General features: G+C 41.8%; 1 protein-coding gene across 1 annotated transcript in view; it reads right to left on the bottom strand.

Moving 5' to 3' along the window:
* The window catches only part of pstpip2 (proline-serine-threonine phosphatase interacting protein 2), a 42,039-nt gene extending 27,618 nt beyond the window's left edge, over positions 1-14,421 (bottom strand). The window contains exons 1-5 of the mRNA XM_009305134.5: positions 14,350-14,421; positions 13,628-13,728; positions 11,203-11,277; positions 9,681-9,715; positions 9,172-9,278 (exon numbers count right to left, since the gene is read on the bottom strand). Coding sequence (XP_009303409.1) covers positions 9,172-9,278; positions 9,681-9,715; positions 11,203-11,277; positions 13,628-13,728; positions 14,350-14,382 — 351 coding nt within the window. The 5' untranslated portion in view covers positions 14,383-14,421. The remainder of the gene's footprint in view (positions 1-9,171; positions 9,279-9,680; positions 9,716-11,202; positions 11,278-13,627; positions 13,729-14,349) is intronic.
* Positions 14,422-17,359: the final 2,938 nt, after the last annotated feature.

The raw sequence follows: 17,359 nt of genomic DNA, 5'->3' as shown, positions 1-17,359 counted from the left end.
ATATATATATATATATATATATATACAGTTGAAGTCAGAATTATTAGCCAGTTTCTGTTTAATGGAGGGAAGATTGTTTCAGCACATTCCTAATCATAATAGTTTTAAAAACTCATTTCTAATAACTGATTTGTTTTATATTTGTCATGATGACAGTAAATAATATTTTACTTGATATTTTTTAAGACACTTCTATACAGCTTAAAGTGACATTTAAAGGCTTGACTAGGTTAATTAGGTTAACTATGTAGGTTAGGGTAATTAGGCAAGTTATTGTAAAACGATGGTTTGTTCTGTAGACTATCGAAAAAAAAATTGCTTAAAGGGGCTAATAATATTGTCCCAAAAATGTTTTTAAAAAAATTAATAACTGCTTTTATTGTAGCCGAAATAAAACAAATAATACTTTCTCCAGAAGAAAAAATATTATCAGATATGCTGTGAAAATTTCCTTGCTCTATTAAAAATAATTTGGATAATATTTAAAAAAGAAGAAAAAAATCAAAAGGGGGCTAATAATACTGACTTCAACTGTATGTATATATATTTCAATGTCAAGTGCAAACCTACGACTTTGTAACGAACTGAGGCAAACGATTTCCTTAAAGTAGTCAACTTATTAGGGTTTACAGTGTAGGGAAACTGATTTTGAACAATACCTGATAAACCGGCCTCTTGTGAGCTCTGAGGTTGTTGACCGATTGTAGTGCTTTTACTCAGCCCATCTCTTGGCATTAATTCAGCTTACTTTTAAAATAATCATGTTTAATGACAGAATTTATTTTAAAAAACTGCATTTCCAATGAGCCTGTGCAGAAAACGTTCGAGGTTACTAAAGTAACCCTTCGTTCCCCGAGGAGGGGAACGGAAGCACTATAAGTGGATTTGATTTGTAAAATCCACGCATTGGGAGGTTCGGTTCAGAAGCTACTCGTCTGAAAGAGTATTGAACGGGCCAATTAAGAATGAATTGGCAGCGCAAGCCTGCGCAGGTGAGCGGCATAAGCAATCAACTGAGTATATAAGCTCACCTGGCGCCAGCAGACGCTATCCTTTTTAAGCTGAAGAGACTTTCAACAGCTAAGGGACAGTCATTATGGCGACGGAGTATAGTGCTTCCGTTCCCCTCCTCGGGGAACGAAGGGTTACTTTAGTAACCTCGAACGTTCCCCTTCGGGGGGAACTTCAGCACTATAAGTGGATTTGATTTGTAAAATCCACGCATTGGGAGCCCATTGAAAGCGCCATAATGACTGCACCTTACCAACACCCCCGATGAGGAGATAGTCAAGCAAGCGTGACGCACCCGCATCATGGGGGGCGCGGTCCTCCAACGTGTCCCTGGCCCTAATTTATCCTACTTCAACAGAAGTTTTACGGATTTAGATATATTTTTTGGGAAGTCGTGAGCATCTAGATAATTCTAGGAAAATACGACAGTACGTTGGGAAGCGTGCAATCCCGATAGGGAGGACGCTGCGGAGGCCATCCGTTACCCAAGGGGGGATAGATGGCAGAATTTACATATGGACTAGCCCTAAAAAGGGGGAGTACGCATAGCAAAAGCGTGGTTAGCGGGGAGGGAAGACACGGGTCCGCCCAGGGGGGGGGACTTAACCGTGGCTGAATAAGCATATGGGATCGCCTAGTGGGGACCACGCATAGCAGGCACCTTTACCCAAAACGCGGGCTGACCAGCGGGCAGACCTACAACGTAGTGGGCCAGCAAGTGACTCCTCCGCTGAGTCAGTGCTGGGGGCCACGGAGGAATCTGCAGGGCTCACCTGACGGGGAACTTTACTGACAGATAAAAAGGCGCACGTATCTCCGTGTTAGGGAAAATGGCGCAGCAAGCGTGTTTCAACACCCTACCGAATTGTTTCCTCAATCACCAAGGGTTACCTAATACCCTTGAGGAAACCGGCTCCACTCGCAGATTGTAAAACCTTGCAAATGTGTTGGGTGTCACCCAGCCCGCAGCTCTACAGAAGTCTGTTAGAGGGGCGCCGCGTGCGCGCGCTCGAGAGGATGCGAAACTCCGAGTGGAGTGCGCACGCGCTCTCGGGGGACGCGGCTTATCTCGGCTCTGATAGTGAAAGAAAGGCATCCATCTAGTGGGAACTTATTTCGGTACGGCACTTCCCTGCTGCCGACCGTTATAACAGACGAAGAGCTGCTCAGATGATCTAAACTCTGAGTGCGGTCCGGATAATACGCAAAACGCGAACTGGACAATAAAGAAGGGCTGGGTCTGCCTCCTCCGAGGGCAGCGCTTGCAGGCTCACTACCTCGTATTAAAACGGAGTGGTAGGAACCTTGGGCACATATCGCGGGCGGGGTCTCAGGACGTGAGAGAAGCCAGCCCAATTACAGGCACGAGTCACTGACCGAAAAATGCCTCCGGGTCCCCGACCCTCTAATCGATATCAACGCGACCAGCAGAGCTGTCTTCAGGGACAGAAAGATACTGAGTCGAGGATCGAAGGGATCTGACGCGGCTTGTGTAGCGAGGGCGAGATCCTAAGAGGGCATGAGAGGGGGCGGGATGGATTAATTCGCTTAACGCCCCTGAGGAACCGGATGATGAGGTTATGCGTTCCCACGGTGCTGCCAGCCACCGCGTTATGAGAGCGGAGATGGCAGCCACGTAACCTTGAGTGTGGAGGGCGACAGCCTGCTCTCCAGCTTCTCTCGGCGTAAAGAAAGCACAACGCTGATCTGGCAAATTACGGGGGTCTTCTCAGCGAGAGACACACCATTCAGTGAATAGACTCCACGTCAGGGCATAGGCGCGCTCGGGGAGGGGGCTCTAGCCCGAGTGACGGTATTAGCCACCGCAATCGGAGGTTACCTAAGTCTTCCTCGCGTCTAAAATCTCTTTAAAGATCGGCGAGGGTGCCAGGTGGTGCTCCTGTCCCTGAGAGAGTAGGTGCTCTCTCGAAGGGACTGCCAGGGGAGGGCTATCGCGAGGGAGAGCTCTGACATCCAGGTCCGGTTGAGCCAGAGGGGCGCAACCAGCAACCTGTTCCTCGTCCTCTTCCTGACCTTGCACAGTAACTGCGCGAGCAGGCTCACTGGGGGAAACGCGTATTTGCGCGTGCCCCGAGGCCAGCTGTAAGCCAGTGCATCCGTGCCGAGAGCACTCGGTCAGGGAAAGAACAACTAGCAATGAGCGATATCGGGGGAAGCAACAGATCGATCTGGGCTTCCCCGAATCGCGCCCATATCAGCTGAACAGACTCGGGGTGGAGTCTCCATTCTCCAGGACGCAAGGCTGCCGTGAGAGCGCATCGGCTGCACGGTTGAGCTTGCCTTAATATGAATGGTGTGCAGCGATTTCAGCCGCGGATGACTCCAGAGGAGCAGACGGCGGGCGAGCTGAGACATGCGGCGAGAGCGCATACCCCCTATACGGCTGATATACGCCACCGCCGCCGTACTGTCCGTCCTGACCAGCACGTGTTGCCGCTCCAGCACCGGAAAAAAACGGTGGAGAGCGAGGAACACTGCCAACAGCTCCAGGCGATATGCCAATGCAACTGGGTACCTTTCCACAGGTCCGCAGCCGCATGCCCGCAACGCACAGCCCCCCAGCCCGTGTTGGAAGTGTCTGCTGAAACGACAACAAGACTGGACGCCTGTTCTAGAGACACCCAGGCCTGTAGGAACGAGGGGTCGCTCCAAGGGCTGAGGGCGCGGCGACACAGCGCAGTAACAGAGACTCGGTGTGCGCGCGCGTGCCATGCGCGTCTGGGGACTCGATCGTGAAGCCAGTGCTGAAGTGGTCTCATATAGAATAATCCGAGCGGCATGAAGCGGCTGCGGATGCCATATGCCCCAGGAGCCTCTGAAATAGTTTCAGTGGGACCACTATTTTACTGTCGAGCTCTCTCAGACAGTACAGCATCAGCTGAGCGCGCTCTCCGGAGAGGCGCGCTGCCATGGTGACCGAGTCCAGCTCCAGCCCGAGAGAAGAGATCCTCTGCACGGGGGCGAGTTTGCTCTTTTCTCGGTTGACCTGAAACCCCCACAGGTGGAAGTGCCAGAGCACTTTGTCTCTGTGCATAATCAACTGCTCCGAGAGAGGGCAAAAATCAGCCAGTCGTAAAGAAATTGAGTATGCAGATGCCCGCGAGCCGAAGGGGCGCTGAGGCACCCTCCGCGGGCTTGGTGAGGACCCGCGGAGACAGAGAGAGCCCGAAGGGGAGGGCTTTGTATTGCCAAGCTCGACCTTCAAACGCAAACCGCAGAAACTGTCGGTGGCGAGGAAGAGTGGAGACATGGAAATACGCGTCCATCAGGTCTAATGCTGCAGACCAACCCAGAGGACGAACGCACCGGAGGATGCGCTTCTGCGTGAGCATTCTGAACGGCAGCTTGTGCAGGCAGCGGTTCAAAACGCGCAGATCTAGGATTGGCCGTGACCCACCGCTCTTTTTGGGCACGATGAAGCGTGGGCTGTAAAACCCACCCTCCATCTCGGCTGGAGGGAGCGGCTCGATTGCATCCTTCGCCAGGAGGACAGCAATCTCCTCTCGCAAGACAGGGGCGGACAGGGGGCTGACCCTGGTGAATACACACCCGTGACTTGGGGGGCCGTTTCGCGAACTGAATCGCATAGCCGAGTCTGATTGTGCGTATGAGCCACCGCGAAGAGCTGGCCCGCGCTAACCAGGCAGGCAGAGCTCTCGCTAATGGACTCATCGCTACAATCGCTGACGTACCAGCAGTGGGGCAGCGCGGAGTGGGTGTGCTGATCCGGGAAGCTCGCGGGTCCCACGGAAAAGCTGGAGGTGAGATATTTGCTCTCACTCCAAACCCGAGCTCCGGAGGGGAGGCTCGAGGGGTGGGAGAAAGGAGACCGTCCTCCCAGCGCTCGTGAGCCACTGGCGAAACGCACCGAATCTGCAAGCTAGAAAGCATAGCGTCCCAGACTGGCAGATTTCGGGCTGTCACATCTGGGGAAGTGAAAAGTGCCCTTTCATAATGTTTTCATGGCAGTAAAAAGTGCCGTTGGAAATGGGGCCCCGCCCTCCAGCGGGGAAAGAGCAAGTTCCCTCTTCTCCAGATGGCCTGTCCCAGGGGCGCTTCGCGGTCCGTTGCCGGACTTAGCGGCGTTCTGGGCAGGGGGGCTGCCTGCTTCCGAGGTGCCCGACGCGCTCGCTTCGCCTGAGGCGTGTGCGGGGGCGGAGCAGCTCTCGTAGGCGGGCGCCTTCGGCGAGGAGCAGGTATGAATGGCACGGCGGGCGGAGCGGGCTACGGACCGCCGATAAGACATCACCCACCAACTGCTCTCTCACCGCCTTGAATTCCTGGGTGAATTCACAGACAGTGTCGCCGAACCTGGCTGGGGATATGGGGAAGTCAAGAAAGCGGACTTTGTCGACTTTGCGCATATCAGCCAGGGGTGGCGCTCCTGGACCACTAATGTGGACATCGTCCTCCCCAACGCACACGCAGCGGACTCAGTAGTCCGAAGAGCTAAGTCGGCGGCGGTGCGAAGCTCGTAAGCCTGGGTTGGACCCACCCTCGTGCAGCTCGGCCAGCGCCTGCGCTTGGTAGCGCTGGTAGGTGGCTATCGCATGCAAGGCGGAAGCAGCCTGGCCCGCAGCTATGTAAGCTCTAGCTCCGAGGGAGGTAGATAACTTACAGGCTTTGGATGGGAGACGAGGCGGACCCTGCCAAGAAGAGGCGCCGCGCGGATTTACCGCCATCGCGCACTCAACCTGAGGAATCGCCACATACCCCCTGGCTGTTTCACCGTCAAGAGTGGTTAGGGTGGAGGAACACGCAGCACGAGCAGAAAAAAGTGCTTTACAAGGCCGCGTGAGCCTACTGTGCACCTCCGGGAAGAAGGGAACGCCCCTCTAGTCGGTCCGGCCGCGGAGCTGGGGGATAAACCATCTCCAACCCACGGCCGAAGCAGCCCGGGAAAGCACGGCTAACATGTCCGTTTCAGGATCCGTAGTGACAGCGCTCACCAGCCCGAAGGGGGCGAGCGGGTCTGGATCATCATCGGACAATGAAAGCCCACCCTCCGATGCCGCGGTGGACATCTGGTCTCCGGTGTCATCGGGCGTAAGGGCTACCATCTGTTAGACGGATCGCTTCCCCCGCCCGAAGCTTGGATGGAGCGCTTAGAGGAGCGGGAGGTCCGCGGGCCCGTGGGCGACGGATTATCTCTCGCTGAAACCCTCAGATCTGCCCGAGTGCCCGCTGCAGAGCAGGGGACAACTGGGGTGGTTCACCCTTTTGCAAAGGCTAACCGCGATCTTGCGCAACAGTCATGGCATCGCAATGACGACATGAACTGCCCGCGAGCAGCGCATTAACATGCTGGACCCCCAGACATGTAACGCAATGCCCGCGCCCATCATCCGAGGACAGGAAACCACCGCATCCAGAAACGCACAGTCGGAGCGCCGTCCTGATAAGGACGTGCTGCACGACTGTGTTGCTCTTTCTGTGAAGTTTGCAACTTTATACGCACCGCTCTGGAGGACCGGACCCAAAGAACGCCAGGCAAGGGAGAAACCCAGCTCGACCGTCTGCCACTGCGTGTACACACTCTGGACCGGGAGAATGCTCTCGTTCGCTCAGAATCGCTGGTCACAGCAGGAGGAACCCTCATCGACTCGATCAGAAAGTCTCTGAAGCGAAAAGGATAGCGTCTGCTGGCGCCAGGTGAGCTTATATACTCAGTTGATTGCTTATGCCGCTCACCTGCGCAGGCTTGCGCTGCCAATTCATTCTTAATTGGCCCGTTCAATACTCTTTCAGACGAGTAGCTTCTGAACCGAACCTCCCAATGCGTGGATTTTACAAATCAAATCCACTTATAGTGCTGAAGTTCCCCCCGAAGGGGAACTCCACATATCCACTCTTGCCATGCCACAAATCTACATTACATTTGTTTTTATAGATTCAATCCAAAAATTGACTACTAGTTGTATTTCTCCACTGTTTCTGATTCAACTGTCTGAGTAAGGTGAGTAAGTCTTCCACCTTTGTCTTTTTGTCTGATTTTCATATTCTTCTTCGCTTTAAACCACCTACTAATGGCCATACTATTGTCAACCAAATGAGCTCACACTTCACCATTTGTCTTCTTACACCATATTCTTCTTGTATTTGGTTTAAGTGACCATAAGGACTGCAAGTGAGAAGAGATTTTCATTACCCAATGACACGCACTTGTCGTGCACTAATTGTCACACTATAGTTGACAGAATAAGCCTGTCCTGACACTTACACTAGACCACTTGTCTTTTGCATGATATATTTCCTGCATTTGGCTCAAGTGTTATCACAATGCGCATTCAGCTAAAGTCTGTTTGAACTAGTGTATGTCTACTGTATCAATTGCAGATGCCTCAACAGATGCCTCTCACACACAAACTAAAAGGAATCATTTTCATTAACAGGTTACATAACCATCATATGTAGTATTTAGTTTCAAATGTTTGTTTTGTTTTAATCTGGACTAAACATGAAAGAAATAGTGTGGTTTGTATTTTCATTATTTGAGGAAATACATCAAACTTGTAATTACCCGTCAGATTTTTAGTGAGAAAATACAAAACAAAAAGCAGCTTAGTTTCACTTATATAGATAAACAAATGCAAAGGAATTATATTTTCATAGTAGTAAATGGGACTTTAGCAAGCACAAACTCTAGTGTGACCGCAGCATCAGTATAGTAGATGTGTGTCTGACTGAAGTGTCTATAGTCTATTTAACAAGTTCTGATTAGCTTCAGCTGTGTGTGTAATCAGGAGGAGATCTGAAACTGGTGTGCAACAGAGGGGCATGATGTAGGATATGTAGTACAAGGGTAGATGTGTAGTTCAGGTGAATGACAAGGAGTGTTCTCCAGCTATCTGCAAGAGCTAGATCGCTAATGATCATAACAAGTACAGACTACAATTCATCTAAATATAATTCAGCACTCTAAATCTTTAGAGACAGATATGTCGTAAATATTGCTGCAAATTGTAAGAAAAAACACCATAAAATCTGTCATTTTAGGTACCAAGAACCTAAAATGTGTGTGTTTTAAAGGCATTGAACTTGTTTTCATGACTCTGGACCAGGGGTCAAAAACGCTGTTCCTGGAGAGCTACCGTCCTGCAGAATTCATCTCCAACCCTGATCAAACACCTGAACCCGTTAATTAGGACATGCAGGTTAGGCAGCACTTGATAATTACAGACAAGTGTGTTTGATTGCAACTGAAATCTGCAGAAAAGTAGCTCTCCAGGAAAGGGGTTATTGACCCTGCTTTAGACACTAATTTCCTAACCAAGGCTCATTCTTGATATGTACCCCTGTGTACATTTCTGGAGAGCGGCAAATACGTCCCAGGAGGTATGGATTTTTGCTATTTTTGTTTTTGCGAATCTGCCAGAGGCCGCTGCGTACACTTTTTCAGATCTCAATTTCCTCTCCCGAGTGCCATTTGCACCTGCTGTTCACGCCTAAATCCACCAGAAGCTGCTGTCGACTGACTGACTGATCGACCGATATCCCCCATCCACCCATTTTCCTGAACCCAATCGACAGTGTTTTCAAAAGCACAAATTGACCCGGCCACTGCCTTTCCTAAACCCAATCGACAGTGTTTCCAAAAGCAATCCAGAAAAAAAAAAGTCCCCACCTAATTTTTCCAAATTTTCAGAGCTTACCACGTTCTATTTTATTTTTTGTTTTACCTGCTTTTTGGAACTGATCTGCACCAGACTCGAACCCTGTCATTGCGGTCAACTCCTCTCTGCATCTTAAGTCTGCCGACGTACGTGGCGAGCCACTGAATAAACCATTACCAGAAATGAAATGCCGTCCACACGGAGGTAAGTGGGCAGCTGGTAGCGCAAGAAGAAACAGGCAGCATCATACCACCCCATAGCGTTCGCTTTTAAGACGTCATACATAGCTCGAGCTACATGATTCACACTCTCCAGAAATATATAGAGGTGTACGTTTTCAAAATGAGCCTATGTTACCAACAATTTCCTGTTTTAATCACAAGCTTTCAAGTAAGACCAAAAGTGTGGCTATTTAATGAACAAGACTGCTAACAGACAATATTCTTCTGATATAAAAAGCCTTTCCATTTGCTGAAGTACAAATAACACACTTTAAATCAATTAAAAAGGTATGAAATGCTCTTACCTTTTTCCGGGCCTCTTTCTGTTTCTCTCTGAAGTCTTCTAATTTTTTGGCTTCCTCCCTCATAGTTTGGGCCAAATGCAGATGAGATAAACTCATGTTTTCGGTTTCTAAACATGTAAATTAAAATTACAGGAATGCAACAGAACAATAAACTGCAATTATTCATTAACATCCAAAAATAAACGTTTCCTCATCATTTAATCACTCGAGTGGTTCTACATTTTCATACATTTCTTTCTTCTGTTGAACACAAAACAAAATATTCTGGAGAATGTTTATGAAAGGCAGCCATTGAAATCCATAGTAGGAACACATAAACACAATGGAAGCCAATGGCTGTTTTTTCCAACATTTATCATTTGAGGTTCAACAGAATTTATTATTTATCATTTATTATTTGAGGTTCAACAGAAAAATGAAATGCATACACGTCTAAAAAACAGTAAATGATGACAGAGTTTTCATTTTTGGGTGAACTATCCCTTTAAATGCTTGCAGTGTTTACTTACGTAATTTGAAAACATCAAGGGATCGTTTCAACGTGCTAAAAACAGACAAAATTTAGATGAGTGAATGCTGAACTGAAGTCCACTTTGGCAATAAAACCATTTGCTGACAGCATTGACTAGCACAAGCTACAGTAAACGTTTTTTTTTTACACCTCATGTCAAGAGGAAAAGCATTAACCACAAACCAACTACAGACATGTGACCAACACAGAGGGTGTTTATCTTTGAATTGATCAGAAGTCAAACAGATCAGCGCTACATGTTCCATTGTCATCTTTATAAAGAGGACATTATCTAACCAGGACAACACAACATTAGCAAATCATGGGGTCATGACTTTCTGGCTAAACAAATCAAGCAGTTAAAATCTAAAAAACAAGACCACAAACTAATAAGTGAATGTGGTGCTTGACCAACTTGTTGCAGGCGATTGCAAGGACCTGACTAGAACATTTCTAAAGAAATTCAATTATTTTTACATCACTGTAAGGTCATTTCTTGGTAATAGTTTACTAGCTTTGTCCAGAAATGTCTTTTATATAGCTCAAGTTCCTCTTTTTAAACCTGATTACTGAAAATGAATGACCGGGCCTGGTAATACTTTACTTGTAGAGGGCGTTCATAAGTTAGGAAACCTTCATAATCATGAGATCACACATCAATGAAAATGACATATTATGCATGCTTATGACAACTGTTATTAAGTATCATTCGCTCAGTTGTCATTTTAAATGCAAATATGACAGTGTTTGTTATGACAATGTATGTGTATATTTTATACAGCTTATATATACAGTTGTTGAAGCCAAATTTATTAGCCCCCCCCCAATTATTTTTTTGTTTTTTATAATTTTTAATATAAATAATTTTTATTTTATATTAATAGATATATTAAACAATTTTTTATTTGATATATCTCATAATTTAGATATATTATTTTTCTAATTCTGTTGTTTTTTTCCCTTCTAATATTTTAGTTGATTTTACTAATACTAATACTGGTATGTGCTTTGTTTTAAAGACCATAATAAAACCAGAACAGGATCCTCAAGGTCATGTTGAAAAAAAAAAGAATAATGTGAAAACTAAAAGAACAATGCTTATCAATTCATAATAAAGTATGTACACCAAACTTTTCAAAAACGCATCTAAACTGTAAAAAAATATCTTGCTGGTTTAAAAAGTAAAATCATTCAAAAATAAAAAAATTTGTTTAATTAAGGTCTCAGGGGTTTGGAACGACATGAGAGTAAGTAATTTTTGGTAAACTAAACCTTCATATTTTTTTTTCAATGAAATTATCCTTTCTAGTAATCTTAATTTTCATCAAATAAAAAAGGCTAAACATTTAGTAAAACTTTGTATAAGTAGAAACATGATAAACTTATAAAAATAAGTTAAAGTAACATTTTACAGTGTAATACAAAAACCCAAAGACACAATAATGCACCTTTACAATGCTTTCAGTTAGTTCTGAAGAATTTTGGTTTTACTTTAACTGTAATTAGACGTCAGTACTTACTTCATTTCACTGTGTCCACACACTTTTTTTGACAACCCCAGCAGCTCCTTGGCATATTTTTCTTCTATAGCAGCTCTGAAAAGTATGTTTTCATATTTTGAATTAATGCTTTATATTATTATACTGATGCTAATGATACAGATGAGTTTGTCCATATGTTTGCTTAAATACAATTTTAATATAATCAAAAAATAACTAATGTGATGAACCATGTATACTGAGTTTTTCAGGTATATCAAGTATTTGTTTTATGATTTTTACATAAAAGAAATATTATCACATTTTTGAAGTTTAAACTCTACCCCAGTTTAATATTCGGAAACAACTTTAAGTTAACCTTTATTTTTTTTGCAAGATTTACATAACTATGTGACTGTCACTATAGGATGCTGGACAACAGAGTTGAGGATCCCTGTGCAGTTTATTATTAGGAGTAGTCAGGCAGGCAATGGTCAAACAGGTAGCAAACAGGAGCATAAAGGTAATCTAAGATCATAGTCAAAATCAGGCAAGTGATATGGATGGCTGAAGTGAAACTGACGTTTCGACAGTGTTGAGATCTCGAAGCGCAAGTGTTTCAAAATACTGCAATGAAGCATGATCCAAAACACCCAGGTCACGTGCATAGGGTGATTAAAAACAATCAGGTCACGTGACTAAAGTGTTTCGAAACACCAGGTCATGTGACTTAAGCGATTCAAAGCATCGGTCATTTCATAGGCGTTTCGAGACCTGCCGAATTTCTGTTTGACTGACAGGGTCAAAAAAAATTATCTCATGAAGCCTAGTGGACCATTCGTGTGTCTGCAAATAGCCTGAGTTCGAATTCCGACTTGTACAAATATTTTGAAATTGTGACTTGATGTATTTTAATAATGTTACTTTTTTATGACCAAAACAAGACACATTTATTCACAAAGTGTCCGTGTAGATGTCAGACCAGTGTTAAAACAAAACACGTTACAAGAACAGAGCATTTAGGAACTAATATCTATAGCTGCATCACCCTGGATTTAAACCCATTATTTCGGCATGCTAGACAGGAACTCTCACCGCTTCACTAAATCACTTGACACTTCAACTCTGCAACGTGGGGTTTGATACCTCAATTTGCTTAACTGTTACTTTGCTGAAGTTGTTCCAGAGCAATATATTAAAAATGACCACTAGGTGTCACTGTAGAGACATTTCGAAACTTCGATACATTTGCTTCGACTGTTTCAGTGTTTCATGAAGCCTCTCTTTGTCCACCACTCGGTAATGCAATATCATAGTCAAAAACAGGCGAATGGTCAGTACAGGCGTCAAAGAATCAATAACGGAAAACAAGTCTAGGATCAAAACACAGTAGAACTAGACAGGATTAGCACTTCATAATGCGACAGGATACCAGTACACAAGACTCAGCCTAGTGTGAGAGAATGTTAGGTGTATACATAGTCCAAGTAATGAGTCAATCATAAGCTTCAGCTGTGTGTCTGGATCGCTTGTAGGCTAGATCGCTGGTGATCGTGACGGTGACACTATCAAGATAAAATGACCATATTTTTATTATATTTTACCATATTATATTATATTATATTATATTATATTATATTATATTATATAAGACTAGATTAGATTATAAAATATTATATTATACATCATTTTGTTCAGATTTTTCTTGTTGGAGAAACACTCCTTAAGGCTTAAAAGGCAAAAGTCAATGCTTTTAAATTTTTTATATTTAATAAAAAGTTATATAGACATTTATTGGAAATACTACTGTTTTAACCATACTGTAGTAAAGTGTATTATACTGTAGTATTTACAACACTTTGTTAATAATTGCTAGGGCAAACTATAGTATTAACTATAGAGAACTGATAAACTGTAATAACTGTAATACACATTTTACTACAGTAAACTGTGGTGTGGTGTGCTGCAGTATAATACCCTACATAGTGGAAAACCACAATAGTGAATCATTTGTTTTTATTAATATAGTTGTATAATTACCATAGCAGACAACAGATGAATTCATATACTTCACAATACAACATGACACCCTATAGTATTTACTATAATTACTATAGTATTTATGTGGGGTATTTAAAAAATACTAAAAATGGCTTAACATTAAGTTGTCCATTTTGATAGCATGTTGACGTTAATCTTCAGAATTTGTTTCTGTAACTCCTTGACAAAACAGTAGCTCATGAGAAAAATTAAAACTGTAAATCCTATTCACATGAACAACAGGAAATCTTGCAACAATGCTAGCCATGAGGCAATTTTTCCTCCTTTTTTATGAATTCAATTACTGTAATTTCCCTGAAGCTATACGCAAATACACTAAATAAGGTTTTCAAGATTTTATAGCTAAGGGATGTAAATAGTTTAAGGTGAAAAGAAAAGTGTCTTGTGATTCTAGTCAATATCTCACCTGGCTTTCATGAAGTCTTCGATTTCCTTACAGGTCCTCTTGCCATCATTCAAGTGCTGGATGATGGTGTCATATCCAGCCGTAGAGGTGATATCGGTGTTCTGTACCAACAATACACAGAAATACATCAACAAATGTTTCAAGTGTTTGCCAACCTCGATATTCAACACAAAGCTATATGGATTATCACAAATTCACCACTGTATCCTTCAGAACACGGTGGTTTGGACTGTTGACTATCATTACACATCAGTCTCTGTAATTTATGGGTCTGAGGGGCAGACATAGCATCATACCCAAAGCCACAGTCAACATAAAATGCATACCAAAATAAAGCTAACAAAAACAATACTAAATTGCACCTTATTGCCTGCTTGCCAAATAAAGTCTGACACGTTCCCAGACTGAAATTGGCAATAGTCAAAAACAAGGAGACAAAATTCATTGTAAGACTTCCAGCATATTATTTTTCTATTATTTTTCAATGTATTATTTTAAAAACTGTTTGGTTGTCTGAACTTCACTTCCCTTAAGGAAATCAATGTTGTTTCGTTATGTGACAGACGGTCGACCTCAAACTAAAACAGTTTTAAAGGTTGTTAAATATATGTGAAATCAGAGTACGTTTGAAATTATTTAGTATAACACAAATTAAACAGTATCTGATTTATATTTTTACTAAGCAATGACTGCACGGCTTGACCAAAACAAGAAAATCTTACCCAGAAATTATCCTTGAAATGTTGTTCTCTCATTGCTGCTGCTGCCGCTGTTTGCTCACTGCGAAAATGACTGCGAAGTTCCGTATCAGGTCTGTAATAAACCCAGTAACTGATTTCACATCAGCGTGATGGTTTGCTGCACATTAAGCGTTAAAGAAACACGCCTCAGGGTCCTAAACTCGAGTCTTATTTACGTCTGTCCCGAGAGCAAGAGTTGCTGTGGAACAGAAAACGGACCCTCACACTTTACTTGACTTTTTCACCATCTAGTGACCGAACTATGAAGTTGCAAACGTAAATTAAACGAAAAGTAGGATGATGAAACCCATCAATTTTGAATTGTGTGTCTAACATTGCAACACACTGAAAACAACGTCTTGAAATTTGTGATTTGGGGCCCCAAAGCATATTCCAGGTCCCAAAATACCAACTAAAATGCGCTTTTACTTTTGTTAGTATACTTTTATTATTGAAACCGCCAGGGATGGGCAAAAATACATTGAAACGTATTTTAAAATAAAATATGAAATGCCTTCTTTTCAGGTGTATCAAAATAAAATACTGCATTTTTGTATTTTAATAATACTACAAAATAGTTTTACGAATGAGCATGATCCTTCCTTGCAAACATTTCATGAATATAACTATTCGATCAATCCCTTCCCTGTTAAACGTGAAATAAACAATATTTGATAGCAACAGCTTTTCTCTGAGCAAGTTTTAGCAGATTCTCTGCTACCTCGTTCACTTCAACTCTACTGTACATGAGTAATTATTTTAAAAAAAAATCTGTATTTTTTTTATTAATTTAGTATATTTTTGTTCAAACTGCATTCCTGTTCAATGCATATAATGAGCTAAATATAGTACTTCTGTTGTTTGTTTCCACCTATTGTGTGGCCAGTGAAATTTATATAATCTCTGTATGATTATTAAACCTCTTAACATTTTTATATTTTAAAAGGGTTAAATATGAAGTCTTACATTTTTTCACAGAATTTTTCCTAAATCTAGATTTATGCAGTTGAACTCTTCAATAGGCCTACTAAATGCTCATGATTTCTGAAAACTAAAAAACAGTTAGTCATTTCCATATGTAATTTTCATATAATTTCCTCAATGCACAACATAAAAGCATGACATCTCAAATATACTAAAAAAGGAGTTATCAATTTTTACAAATAAACTTTTCAAAAAAATCCTGCTGATGCTGTATAGAATCAGGTGTTTTTACTAGTCTGTATGAATTGCTGTATTTTTAAATAAGAGTGTTTCATATATTGTACCACTTTAACATCTTTAGGTGGACATCTTTTCTCTTCATTAACTATACTGGAAATTTAAACAGCTAGTGAAGCATTGTAGATACTGCCATGCATAATTTCCTTCCATACTGCAAGACCACCTTCAAATTAAAAAAAAAAAAAAAAACTTCTGTTCTAATCTCAAGTCTAAGTAAGAAAGTTCCAATCTAAGGCTGCATGTTATGTCATCATGTAGACTTCAGACAAATCATTTTACAGTATTTTAAACTACAAAAATACGACACTAAAGTATTGTGATACAAAATATTAACCTCCCTCAGTCTGCTTAGTTCATTTAATAGAGAATTGAACTCACTCTAAACCTTTATGATTCCTTCTGTTAAACACAAAAAAATAATTTGAAAATTTCTGTAAACCTGTTACCATTGACCTCCATAGTATTTTTTTCTTTTTGGGAATCAGTGGTTACGGATTTTTAGCTTTCTTTAAAATATCTTTTGAGATATTAAAAAATGAAAATCATAAAGGGACAGAAGCAATTTAAGATAAGCAATTAGTGAGTAAATTTTCATTTTTGGGTGAACTATCCCTTAACCCCCTTTCCGTAAAGGTCTGTTTGAAAGGGGCTATTGTCACATATTCTAAAGCATTTCCTAAAGCTACAGTGCTTGAAAGTTTATGAAAATGTGAATAATTGTTATAAAGAGCTTGTTAAATATTTATCTCAATTAATAGTAGCTTATTACCTGTCTATAATTAAGATAATGTCTGTTTACATGTTCTCCATCTCTAATATCAAAACCAATATACCCTAAATACTTTTAATAAGCAGCACATTAAGGCAAAAGGTTTATTAATAGCAATAATTGTACCTTTAAATAAAGTCACTAATAATTTAGATCAGAGTTGCACAAACTGAAGGGCCGAAAACCAAACTTAATTGGGCCGAAGGTATTGCCATGGGTAATTTCCTAGTTTGTTTAATAATGTTTAAAAAAATAGACTAAAAATTAGTGTCAAGTCCGTATAAGGTCTGTAATAAACCCAGTGACTAATTTCACATCAGCGTGATGGTTTGCTGCACATTAAGTGTTAAAGAAACACGCCTCATCAGGGTCTTAAACTCGAGTCGTATTCATGTCTGTCCCGAGAGCGAGAGTTGCTGTGGAACAGAAAACAGACCCTCAGACTTTAGTTGATTTTCACCATCTAGTGACCGAACTATGAAGCTGCAATCGTGAATTACACGAAAAGTAGAACGATGACACCAATCATTCATTTAAATAAAATCACCAATTCTTAATTTAGGCAAGTGGGCCGAAGGTAAATATAGTTGCCATTGGTAATTTCCTAGTTTATTTAATAATGTTTAAAAAAGACTAGAAAATATTGCTTTATATTACAGAATACAGTATTTTTTACATTTAATAATTAAGTTATTACAATAAAAACAAAACAATCACATTTATATCAGAATTATACTAGTTGATTTGCTTCTGCATAGCCCTTTATCCATCTAGTGACTGTATTTACATTAAAAAACATATTCATTTACAATTAATTGAAACATTTAATTTCAGTTGCCTTTTTTTTTTTTTTTTTGAAGTTCAGCAATAAACAAACAAACCGCAGGCCCTATGGGCATCTTTACGTTAGATATTTGAATGATCCATACAAAAAAACAGCTGAGATTAAAATAACCCCCAGCAGAATTAATGAAACCTTGATTTTTAATACTGTGTGCA

The sequence above is a fragment of the Danio rerio genome, chromosome 10 (genome assembly GCF_049306965.1).
Source record: "Danio rerio strain Tuebingen ecotype United States chromosome 10, GRCz12tu, whole genome shotgun sequence".
Classification (NCBI taxonomy): Eukaryota; Metazoa; Chordata; class Actinopteri; order Cypriniformes; family Danionidae; genus Danio; species Danio rerio.
Note: the sequence above shows the minus strand (reverse complement) of the source record. Positions and strands in the feature narration are given on the sequence as shown.